Source organism: Mercenaria mercenaria, chromosome 11, assembly GCF_021730395.1.
Source record: "Mercenaria mercenaria strain notata chromosome 11, MADL_Memer_1, whole genome shotgun sequence".
In the NCBI taxonomy this organism is placed as follows: domain Eukaryota; kingdom Metazoa; phylum Mollusca; class Bivalvia; order Venerida; family Veneridae; genus Mercenaria; species Mercenaria mercenaria.
This window is the reverse complement of record NC_069371.1, coordinates 59379295-59392685: the sequence shown is the minus strand read 5'-3', so window position 1 is coordinate 59392685 and position 13391 is coordinate 59379295. Positions and strand designations below refer to the sequence as shown.

General features: G+C 34.7%; 1 protein-coding gene across 1 annotated transcript in view; it reads left to right on the top strand.

Moving 5' to 3' along the window:
• Nucleotides 1-13391, top strand: part of LOC123532992 (26S proteasome regulatory subunit 8) — a 31938-nt gene that overhangs the window by 1449 nt on the left and 17098 nt on the right. The window contains exon 2 of the mRNA XM_045314635.2: nucleotides 6847-6868. Coding sequence (XP_045170570.1) covers nucleotides 6847-6868 — 22 coding nt within the window. The remainder of the gene's footprint in view (nucleotides 1-6846; nucleotides 6869-13391) is intronic.

The window sequence follows — 13391 nt, the reverse complement described above, 5'->3', positions numbered from 1 at the left end:
ATTTAGTGGTGTTCAGCCTATAAGGGGCAATACATGGTATTTTCTGAAACTCCTCGAAAATGATTGGAAATACAATTAATCTATTTTTTTATGATGTAAAACGGTAACAAATGACTGAAAACTGTTAAATTTCTTGTGTTTTTGGAATTTAGATCGAATTTTCGACCAGGTGGTTCTATTTTGGTTCGTTTTAGAACCTAGTAAATGTCTTTTCTCGCATTTTTGCTCTTCAATTGTCTGTCTATTATTGAAATAAGCATGCTTCTGAATGAAAATGACAAACATCGTAATGATTAAAGGAATCTTAAAATGAAAACTCCACGAATAAGGTAAAAAAATTGAATTATTGCTTGCACAGGCTAAATTGCGGGTAATTTTGAGGATGGGGGTGGCCTGTAATGAATTGTCATTTCTCTAGATTTTCTCAATATTTTGCACCAAAACTAAGCAGAATCATTGTAAAACAGGTTGTACTTTGAGAATGAATGCAAATTCATGGAAAGACTAAATAAAATTTTTCTCTTATAGGCTGATCACTACCAAATAGAATGTAAGCCTACGCAGGTCTAGTCACAAGTAGTCCAATATAAATAGTACTGATCTTTTTCCTTTCCTAGTGCATTTTCTCGGCAGCAACGTGCTTACTTTTACCCTACCGCGTTTCAGTATGTATCACTTTACATTCTATTGAAATCGACATGTTCCTATCGCATGCTAGGTAAAAATGGCGGCGTAAGAATTTAATGACCAGTAAAGAGAAATTGAAAGAAGCGAAAAGTAGTAAATTCAGCGGGTTGTATTTAACGAACTGTAGTTTTCTTATATAAAAGTTAACACCCCCTTTTCTTCTTGTTTTTCTAAAGTAGCGATCTAGTTCTTTATGGGAATATAAGTCTCTGAAAATCTGATATGCTAGAAAATGTCGAAAAACCGTTATGATGTGAGTAGATTTTATATGAAATAAAGAACAGCTGGATTTAGTGGTGTTCAGCCTATAAGGGGCAATACATGGTATTTTCTGAAACTCCTCGAAAATGATTGGAAATGCAATTAATCTATTTTTTATGATGTAAAACGGTAACAAATGACTGAAAACTGTTAAATTTCTTGTGTTTTTGGAATTTAGATCGAATTTTCGACCAGGTGGTTCTATTTTGGTTCGTTTTAGAACCTAGTAAATGTCTTTTCTCGCATTTTTGCTCTTCAATTGTCTGTATATTATTGAAATAAGCATGCTTCTGAATGAAAATGACAAACATCGTAATGATTAAATGAATCTTAAAATGAAAACTCCACGAATAAGGTAAAAAAATTGAATTATTGCTTGCACAGGGCTAAATTGCGGGTAATTTTGAGGATGGGGGTGGCCTGTAATGAATTGTCATTTCTCTAGATTTTCTCAATATTTTGCACCAAAACTAAGCAGAATCATTGTAAAACAGGTGTACTTTGAGAATGAATGCAAATTCATGGAAAGACTAAATAAAATTTTTCTCTTATAGGCTGATCACTACCAAAATAGAATGTAAGCCTACGCAGGTCTAGTCACAAGTAGTCCAATATAAATAGTACTGATCTTTTTTCCTTTCCTAGTGCATTTTCTCGGCAGCAACGTGCTTACTTTTACCCTACCGCGTTTCAGTATGTATCACTTTACATTCTATTGAAATCGACATGTTCCTATCGCATGCTAGGTAAAAATGGCGGCGTAAGAATTTAATGACCAGTAAAGAGAAATTGAAAGAAGCGAAAAGTAGTAAATTCAGCGGGTTGTATTTAACGAACTGTAGTTTTCTTATATAAAAGTTACACACCCCCTTTTCTTCTTGTTTTTCTAAAGTAGCGATCTAGTTCTTTATGGGAATATAAGTCTCTGAAAATCTGATATGCTAGAAAATGTCGAAAAACCGTTATGATGTGAGTAGATTTTATATGAAATAAAGAACAGCTGGATTTAGTGGTGTTCAGCCTATAAGGGGCAATACATGGTATTTTCTGAAACTCCTCGAAAATGATTGGAAATGCAATTAATCTATTTTTTATGATGTAAAACGGTAACAAATGACTGAAAACTGTTAAATTTCTTGTGTTTTTGGAATTTAGATCGAATTTTCGACCAGGTGGTTCTATTTTGGTTCGTTTTAGAACCTAGTAAATGTCTTTTCTCGCATTTTTGCTCTTCAATTGTCTGTATATTATTGAAATAAGCATGCTTCTGAATGAAAATGACAAACATCGTAATGATTAAATGAATCTTAAAATGAAAACTCCACGAATAAGGTAAAAAAATTGAATTATTGCTTGCACAGGGCTAAATTGCGGGTAATTTTGAGGATGGGGGTGGCCTGTAATGAATTGTCATTTCTCTAGATTTTCTCAATATTTTGCACCAAAACTAAGCAGAATCATTGTAAAACAGGTGTACTTTGAGAATGAATGCAAATTCATGGAAAGACTAAATAAAATTTTTCTCTTATAGGCTGATCACTACCAAATAGAATGTAAGCCTACGCAGGTCTAGTCACAAGTAGTCCAATATAAATAGTACTGATCTTTTTTCCTTTCCTAGTGCATTTTCTCGGCAGCAACGTGCTTACTTTTACCCTACCGCGTTTCAGTATGTATCACTTTACATTCTATTGAAATCGACATGTTCCTATCGCATGCTAGGTAAAAATGGCGGCGTAAGAATTTAATGACCAGTAAAGAGAAATTGAAAGAAGCGAAAAGTAGTAAATTCAGCGGGTTGTATTTAACGAACTGTAGTTTTCTTATATAAAAGTTAACACCCCCTTTTCTTCTTGTTTTTCTAAAGTAGCGATCTAGTTCTTTATGGGAATATAAGTCTCTGAAAATCTGATATGCTAGAAAATGTCGAAAAACCGTTATGATGTGAGTAGATTTTATATGAAATAAAGAACAGCTGGATTTAGTGGTGTTCAGCCTATAAGGGGCAATACATGGTATTTTCTGAAACTCCTCGAAAATGATTGGAAATACAATTAATCTATTTTTATGATGTAAAACGGTAACAAATGACTGAAAACTGTTAAATTTCTTGTGTTTTTGGAATTTAGATCGAATTTTCGACCAGGTGGTTCTATTTTGGTTCGTTTTAGAACCTAGTAAATGTCTTTTCTCGCATTTTTGCTCTTCAATTGTCTGTCTATTATTGAAATAAGCATGCTTCTGAATGAAAATGACAAACATCGTAATGATTAAAGGAATCTTAAAATGAAAACTCCACGAATAAGGTAAAAAAATTGAATTATTGCTTGCACAGGGCTAAATTGCGGGTAATTTTGAGGATGGGGGTGGCCTGTAATGAATTGTCATTTCTCTAGATTTTCTCAATATTTGCACCAAAACTAAGCAGAAATCATTGTAAAAACAGGTGTACTTTGAGAATGAATGCAAATTCATGGAAAGACTAAATAAAATTTTTCTCTTATAGGCTGATCACTACCAAATAGAATGTAAGCCTACGCAGGTCTAGTCACAAGTAGTCCAATATAAATAGTACTGATCTTTTTTCCTTTCCTAGTGCATTTTCTCGGCAGCAACGTGCTTACTTTTACCCTACCGCGTTTCAGTATGTATCACTTTACATTCTATTGAAATCGACATGTTCCTATCGCATGCTAGGTAAAAATGGCGGCGTAAGAATTTAATGACCAGTAAAGAGAAATTGAAAGAAGCGAAAAGTAGTAAATTCAGCGGGTTGTATTTAACGAACTGTAGTTTTCTTATATAAAAGTTAACACCCCCTTTTCTTCTTGTTTTTCTAAAGTAGCGATCTAGTTCTTTATGGGAATATAAGTCTCTGAAAATCTGATATGCTAGAAAATGTCGAAAAACCGTTATGATGTGAGTAGATTTTATATGAAATAAAGAACAGCTGGATTTAGTGGTGTTCAGCCTATAAGGGGCAATACATGGTATTTTCTGAAACTCCTCGAAAATGATTGGAAATGCAATTAATCTATTTTTTATGATGTAAAACGGTAACAAATGACTGAAAACTGTTAAATTTCTTGTGTTTTTGGAATTTAGATCGAATTTTCGACCAGGTGGTTCTATTTTGGTTCGTTTTAGAACCTAGTAAATGTCTTTTCTCGCATTTTTGCTCTTCAATTGTCTGTATATTATTGAAATAAGCATGCTTCTGAATGAAAATGACAAACATCGTAATGATTAAATGAATCTTAAAATGAAAACTCCACGAATAAGGTAAAAAAATTGAATTATTGCTTGCACAGGGCTAAATTGCGGGTAATTTTGAGGATGGGGGTGGCCTGTAATGAATTGTCATTTCTCTAGATTTTCTCAATATTTTGCACCAAAACTAAGCAGAATCATTGTAAAACAGGTGTACTTTGAGAATGAATGCAAATTCATGGAAAGACTAAATAAAATTTTTCTCTTATAGGCTGATCACTACCAAATAGAATGTAAGCCTACGCAGGTCTAGTCACAAGTAGTCCAATATAAATAGTACTGATCTTTTTTCCTTTCCTAGTGCATTTTCTCGGCAGCAACGTGCTTACTTTTACCCTACCGCGTTTCAGTATGTATCACTTTACATTCTATTGAAATCGACATGTTCCTATCGCATGCTAGGTAAAAATGGCGGCGTAAGAATTTAATGACCAGTAAAGAGAAATTGAAAGAAGCGAAAAGTAGTAAATTCAGCGGGTTGTATTTAACGAACTGTAGTTTTCTTATATAAAAGTTAACACCCCCTTTTCTTCTTGTTTTTCTAAAGTAGCGATCTAGTTCTTTATGGGAATATAAGTCTCTGAAAATCTGATATGCTAGAAAATGTCGAAAAACCGTTATGATGTGAGTAGATTTTATATGAAATAAAGAACAGCTGGATTTAGTGGTGTTCAGCCTATAAGGGGCAATACATGGTATTTTCTGAAACTCCTCGAAAATGATTGGAAATACAATTAATCTATTTTTTATGATGTAAAACGGTAACAAATGACTGAAAACTGTTAAATTTCTTGTGTTTTTGGAATTTAGATCGAATTTTCGACCAGGTGGTTCTATTTTGGTTCGTTTTAGAACCTAGTAAATGTCTTTTCTCGCATTTTTGCTCTTCAATTGTCTGTCTATTATTGAAATAAGCATGCTTCTGAATGAAAATGACAAACATCGTAATGATTAAAGGAATCTTAAAATGAAAACTCCACGAATAAGGTAAAAAAATTGAATTATTGCTTGCACAGGGCTAAATTGCGGGTAATTTTGAGGATGGGGGTGGCCTGTAATGAATTGTCATTTCTCTAGATTTTCTCAATATTTTGCACCAAAACTAAGCAGAATCATTGTAAACAGGTGTACTTTGAGAATGAATGCAAATTCATGGAAAGACTAAATAAAATTTTTCTCTTATAGGCTGATCACTACCAAATAGAATGTAAGCCTACGCAGGTCTAGTCACAAGTAGTCCAATATAAATAGTACTGATCTTTTTTCCTTTCCTAGTGCATTTTCTCGGCAGCAACGTGCTTACTTTTACCCTACCGCGTTTCAGTATGTATCACTTTACATTCTATTGAAATCGACATGTTCCTATCGCATGCTAGGTAAAAATGGCGGCGTAAGAATTTAATGACCAGTAAAGAGAAATTGAAAGAAGCGAAAAGTAGTAAATTCAGCGGGTTGTATTTAACGAACTGTAGTTTTCTTATATAAAAGTTAACACCCCTTTTCTTCTTGTTTTTCTAAAGTAGCGATCTAGTTCTTTATGGGAATATAAGTCTCTGAAAATCTGATATGCTAGAAAATGTCGAAAAACCGTTATGATGTGAGTAGATTTTATATGAAATAAAGAACAGCTGGATTTAGTGGTGTTCAGCCTATAAGGGGCAATACATGGTATTTTCTGAAACTCCTCGAAAATGATTGGAAATGCAATTAATCTATTTTTTATGATGTAAAACGGTAACAAATGACTGAAAACTGTTAAATTTCTTGTGTTTTTGGAATTTAGATCGAATTTTCGACCAGGTGGTTCTATTTTGGTTCGTTTTAGAACCTAGTAAATGTCTTTTCTCGCATTTTTTGCTCTTCAATTGTCTGTATATTATTGAAATAAGCATGCTTCTGAATGAAAATGACAAACATCGTAATGATTAAATGAATCTTAAAATGAAAACTCCACGAATAAGGTAAAAAAATTGAATTATTGCTTGCACAGGGCTAAATTGCGGGTAATTTTGAGGATGGGGGTGGCCTGTAATGAATTGTCATTTCTCTAGATTTTCTCAATATTTTGCACCAAAACTAAGCAGAATCATTGTAAAACAGGTGTACTTTGAGAATGAATGCAAATTCATGGAAAGACTAAATAAAATTTTTCTCTTATAGGCTGATCACTACCAAATAGAATGTAAGCCTACGCAGGTCTAGTCACAAGTAGTCCAAATAAATAGTACTGATCTTTTTTCCTTTCCTAGTGCATTTCTCGGCAGCAACGTGCTTACTTTTACCCTACCGCGTTTCAGTATGTATCACTTTACATTCTATTGAAATCGACATGTTCCTATCGCATGCTAGGTAAAAATGGCGGCGTAAGAATTTAATGACCAGTAAAGAGAAATTGAAAGAAGCGAAAAGTAGTAAATTCAGCGGGTTGTATTTAACGAACTGTAGTTTTCTTATATAAAAGTTAACACCCCCTTTTCTTCTTGTTTTTCTAAAGTAGCGATCTAGTTCTTTATGGGAATATAAGTCTCTGAAAATCTGATATGCTAGAAAATGTCGAAAAACCGTTATGATGTGAGTAGATTTTATATGAAATAAAGAACAGCTGGATTTAGTGGTGTTCAGCCTGAATCAGGAAAAAATGGCGAATCAAGTGAGAAATTTATTGTTTGTTCAGTGTTTTTCATTGTTATAATAATCCCAATGATAGATTTTCTACAGTGGTATAATTTGGTTTTGTGTAGTTCTGTATTTAACCCCCACAATTTGTTGTAAAAGAATGTCTACAAACTAGATAATGGCCAGCGTTTTCAGAATCCAAGTCATGAAATTTCCTAAATAAGCGACTGATACTTACAGCTTTGAAGAAATATTCTGCTTTGATCTAATATGAAATTAGGCGCTGCCTATCAGACAGGAAAACCTAGTCATACAGATTCTTTCTTCTTTTTTGCATAGAGTCTACCTAAGGTCGATCACATTAGACTAATTTATAAACTACAAAGCCTTGGTGTCAACCCACAAATTACCAAATGGGTCAAATCTTTCCTGTCCAACCGCTCCCAGAAAGTCGCTGTTGATGGTCATTTTTCCAGTGAACTTCCTGTACTGTCTGGAGTTCCCCAGGGGTCTGTTCTTGGGCCATGTCTCTTCCTGGTATATATCAATGACTTACCAGATTCCGTCAAATGTAATGCAAGAATGTTTGCACATTACATCATAATATACCTTACCATCAACTCTATTTCAGATAGTATATCTCTGCAACAAGACCTCATTAGCTTAGAAACCTGGGAGAAGACATGGTCCATGGAGTTCAACCCGGACAAGTGTGAAGTCCTTAGAATTTTTAGAAAGAAAAATCCTGTAGTCTACCCCTACAAACTTCACAACATAAGAGTTAAAAACTTGTGAGGCAGCTAAATACTTAGGCATAACCATTTCCAAAGATCTAAACTGGTCCAAACACATTGACAATATCACTTCCAAAGCAACTTCCACTCTTCGCTTCATACAACGAAATGTCAAAACTGATAATAAAAAGGTCAAAATTGCTGCCTATAACACCTATGTCCGCCCTCAACTTGAGTACTGTTCAAGCGTCTGGCATCTTTGGCAAAAAACCCTCACTAGCAAAGTTGAAAATGTCCAAAGGTCAGCTGCTAGGTACGTCATGTATGACTACAGTTACACCAGTAGTGTTACACAAATGCTGAAAACCTTAGAATGTAATACACTCCAATATAGAAGGTTACACAATTCATTAGTAATGTTTTATAAAATAAGGACCCAGACAGTTGCAGTCGACCAATCTCATCTTATTCCAACTAGAAACCTAAATTACTTAATCCCCATGTCTCACACTCAGTACTTTTCTAACTCCTACTTCCCTAGGACCATCCGACTCTGGAACTCCCTACCAACTTATGTTAAATCTAGCCCCAGTCTCAGTATCTTTAGAGAGAGGCTGGCGGTGGTCAGTATGTAATTCTGTTGCCTCTGTCCCATTTTTCATACTGTCTTTTTTAGCTTTTATTCTTTTAACATTGTAACATATCAGTTCTTTAACAACTGTTTCTCTGACAGCGCCGTCCAGTGATAGTCGGAAATCGAGGGTTGGGTGAAAGATGTAGATGTAGATGTTTTGCCAAAGATCTATAAAAATAAATAGATCGGCAACTTGAAAGGCATATACAGCAAATCTCGCCAGCATCCTGTGATAATGGAATGAGATCTCGTTTACCGGAAGTGGCACTTTCTCTATGCGCCATTTTGTATGCGAAAGCAATTATTCATCAGTAAAATAATTATCACCGTATGACCACGCTTCTTTTAATGGCAAGAAACATGTACTTTGTGACTATTTCACATATAACTAATGTTGTTTTAGAAGCTAACATGTATTTTAAAGTAGTTTTAAAGGTACAAATTGTAACTCCATGCTCGCCGATGTTTGTTTGTACTAAGATAGCGCCGATTCACGCTCTGACACGAGATCACGCGAGATTACAGCCAGTTGCCATTCTGTGTATTTTATACAGTGAAGCACCGCTCGCTCGAGCATCGCTGACTCGAGCACCCGTGACCGCTCGAGCAATTCATGTAGTCCCGGCCTATTTTCTTCTATTTTCTATGTGAAATGACCATGGCTGGGTCGAGCATCGATAACTCGATCGCTCGAGCATGACACCTGGTCCCTGTGTATTAATTTACTCTTTGTTGCTTATGGCAAACTCGAGCAGAGGTGTCAAAAAATTTCACACCTTCGGCTGTCAAAATGTATCAGTTATTTTAAAACTTTCGCACGCCGTGAGAATTGCATGGTCTATTCCCCGACTATCTTAAATGTTTGTTTGTCGGAATATTTGATCCGATTATGAGATTAATTATAATAATAATTGATGAAAGGTTGAAGAAAAATTTTATTGATCCAAATTGTTATCATTACATTTTTTATGCGGGATCGAGGATAATTATGAGATCTTAATATTTTGTTCAACAGTTGTTTGCATGCAAATAAAGGAAATAATATAGCCTTTTCATAAAGTTGAGACGATAATTACAACATCTTAATTTGGGGAAGAAAACTGCGAATTCAATTACAGTATTTCAAATAAAAAATAAAATGTCTTAGCTGTTTCTTCACATGTGTCATTTACGATCTATCATAAACAACGTTTGTAATACGTTGTTTTTTTAATGTCATGAGTGTGTAATTATTACGCATCAACGTTTCCTCTGCAAATGCTCTCGATGACAATTGGTAAAACAAACTTCAATTTTCTTCGTATGTTGGTCAATGTTTGGGTCGCTCGAAACCATGGATAACTCGAGCATTTTGCTCATCCCCTTGCGACCTCGAGCGAGCGGTGTTTTACTGTACTTCTTTGGTTTCGCACACTTTTTACATGTACTTCTTGAAATAAACTGAAATATGTGGAAGCAGTTTATTATTTTGCATTTTCAGGCAAAAGAATAGATACATGGCTCCTTATTTATGCACTAGGTTATTCTTCATGTGATAACTGCTCACCACTGGTAGCTTCCCAAAATAGCCAGAAAGTGACCCATTATTCGGACATATTTTTACTCGGTTTTGCACACCGTGACTAAAAATTCTCTAATTCTTTGTACAATACGGATATTGGTTGAATTGAAGTTACACAACAATGATACTTATGTTATGTAGAAACTGTATTTTTAACTCATTATCATAATGATGTCGCTATAACATGCACAAACGAGGTACCCTCAGTGGTACACAATATCGTTTTTTCTAAATTATGATCATTTCATTAACAAAATCTGATGTGTCATGGCAATGAATCACAGATATTTTAAGTAAATGTACCAACTGTTGTACAGGGTCCAGGGTATTTTTTTTCAAACTCGTATTAAGGACCCAAATAGTATTTGTCATTACAACATATTTTCCCCTCCTAGTGGATCCTTCCTTCAATCCCCAAAACTGGGGAATAGAAAATACTGTATCTCAATGTATTTTCAGCATTACTTTCAGATTACATACTTAACGGATTTTTCTTAATCTAAGTATATCAATATGTTTTATAGCGGTATCTGTGAAATTCAAAATGAAACAAAAAGATCCTCCTCACCTCGGTTAAAAAAGTGTTTGATGTCAGAGCTCTTATCCCCTTCTTGTGCTGAGATGATGATTACTGTCACTTTCTTAAAAGTGTATGATAGTATATGATACATATCATCTACATGTTCATGAAAAAAAATACATTTGTATTTTAATAAGTTTTCTCATTTTGTTCTGTTTCGTTTTGTTTTATGCTTCAACATAGTGTTTGCAAATTTAGAAATTATGGTGAATTTGTAAAGTCCATCCTAATTTACTTAACTCTAGCAGTAAGATGTACCATTACCACACACATATCTTTTATTGCATGACATTAGCATAATAATGAAAATTTAGAAACACCTTTCATTAAGTCAGTGAATACATAGGACGAACACTTATCGATATGCAAGTTACTATCTCCAAAACTAATGCAGATATTGAATTGAAACTTCACATGTGTCTTCGGGGTTATAAAACTAGTTGACAGAATCAAGTCCCATAACTCTGATATGTATTTTGGGTAAATTATGCCCCCTTTTGGACTTAGAAAATTCTGGTTAAAGTTTTACATGCAAGTTACTATCTCCAAAACTAATGTAGATATGGAATTGAAACTTAACATGTTTCTTCGGGGTTATAAAACTAGTTGATAGCATCAAGTCCCATAACTCTGATATGCATTTTGGTCAAATTATGTCCCCTTTCAAACTTAAAACTCTTTTGATATTTAACATTTTGGGTAATAATTTCCTGCTTCTATGACAATATTTCGAATAGTCGAGCTTGGCCGTCTAACGGACAGCTCTTGTATTACTTTGTATCATTTTTCATTCATCTAGATAGGTTTAACATTAACAGAATCTGTTTTTATTCAGTAGAGCCACATTAAAGCTTGAAAAACAAATGTATATAATTAGTGTAACGTCCGTCCCCTCATAATGTAACGTCCGTCCCCCTTTGCCATCAGTTTCTCCACAGAAGTATAAAATACACAGAATGGCAACTGGCTGTAATCTCGTGTGAGCTCATGTCAGAGCGTGATTCGGCGTTATCTTACTAAAAACAAACATCGGCGAGCATCGAGTTACAATTTGTACCTTTAAAACTACATTTAAAATACATGTTAGCTTCTAAAACAAAATTATTAATGTGAAATTGTCTTAAGACACGAAGTACACGTTTTTTTTAGCCATTGAAAGAAGCGTGGTCATACGGTGATAATTATTTTACCGATGAATAATTGCTTTCGCATACAAAATGACGCGTGGAGAAAGCACCACTTCCGGTAAACGAGATCTCGTTTTTTTGTCACGGGAGGTTGGCGAGATTTGCTCTGTATGCCTTTCAAGTTGCCAATCTATTTATTTTTATAGCCCTTTGGTTTTTCTTTACTAGTTTTGAAGCCTAAATAAAAAAGAAACATACAAAAAACTTAAATGTTTAATAACTTATGTTCTTGTGTCTTCATTTAATTTTAAAAGGTTGTTATCCAATTAAGTATAATATTATAAATGGTAACAGGAAAAATATGAGTATGGCTGTTTTTTTCCTTCTCTGCTTTGACAGGTTAAATAACAAAAAAAAATTTTCTTTTCAATTTTTGGCAATTATTTTACAAGTTTCTTGTAAAGATGTACTGGTTTATTGATTTGGTGAATTTTCTCATGTTAATCATTATGACAGTAAACAGCTTCAGAAACAAGCTTTTTACATTCCCATGTAATGTCCGTCCTCTTGCCCAACCACTGATAGAAAATGATGTATAAAAACAAAAATCAGCAAAAAGTTATCTATTATTTTACTTTTTCATGAAGTTAAAACATATAACTTCATGAAAAGGGCTTAAAAGGTAAGAAATCTTTAACTTTAGTTTTTGACTTTGATGCTAACACAGTTGGCCCATTTACTGTGCAGCAGGCAATCTCCACATGCATGAAACACTAGCAAGACCAAGATAGTGGAGGAAATTTCCAATGAAATTGTCATTGCTGCCTATTTGGGTTTTACTTTAAATGCTGAATTGATGCGAATATGAGATAAATTCAAATTAGTCCAAATGATAGGACGTTTAAGGACAGTGTGATAACTTTTGACTGTCGCTGTCCTGTCACGTCCAAACTTATTAGAACTGCATATGAGCCGTGCCATGACAAAACCAACATAGTGGCTTTGCGACCAGCATGGATCCAGACCAGCCTGCGCATCCGCGCAGTCTGGTCAGGATCCATGCATTTCACTAACAGTTTCTCCAATTCCAATAGGCTTTAAAAGCGAACAGCATGGATCCTGACCAGACTGCGCGGATGCACAGGCTGGTCTGGATCCATCCTGGTCGCAAAGCCACTATGTTGGTTTTCCCATGGCATGGCTCATATTTCTGTTGGGAAGTCCCCAATGAAATCTGTTGAGAAATCCCAAACTGAAATTAATTGGGAATGTTTTCTGGTACATGAACCAGAGCTTCCGTATTTACGCAATTAAAGTTGCAGAAAAACCCAATTGAATTCATGCAGTGTGCCTACTGAAACGCAATTAAAATTTCTTATACCCAGTTCATAAAAAATCACGTGCGTATTGCATTTTCAGTATTATAGAATGGGTATGAGACTTTAGCGCTAGACAACAGACTGGTTATATGTTATGGCAGAACAGGTAGCTATTTATCGGAAAAAGTACAGGACCATTCAGTCTGATCTGTGTTATTTGGACGCTTTGTAAACAAAAAATTACGCTGATAAAATGTCCACTTCTAGTACTGAAAGAGGTCGCAGAAAAACATAGTTGCACCACCAACAAACAAAATAAAAGGATATTTTGTTGTTCAACAAAGACAGTTTATCTGTTTGTGATAATATAGTGACACCAATACTGGCCAACATCTTACGAGAGAGCACATATTGTGGTGAATACATAGTTTGGAATGTGATCACTTTTGGTGGGTTGGTATGCGTGCGTCCATCTGATTTTGTCTGGACCATAAATTTGACATGCATGGACCAATCTTGTTTTTATTTGGCATGAACGTTTACCTCAATGAAAAGGAGTGTCATGCGCAAACCCCATGTTCCTGTCTCAAAGGTCAAGGTCA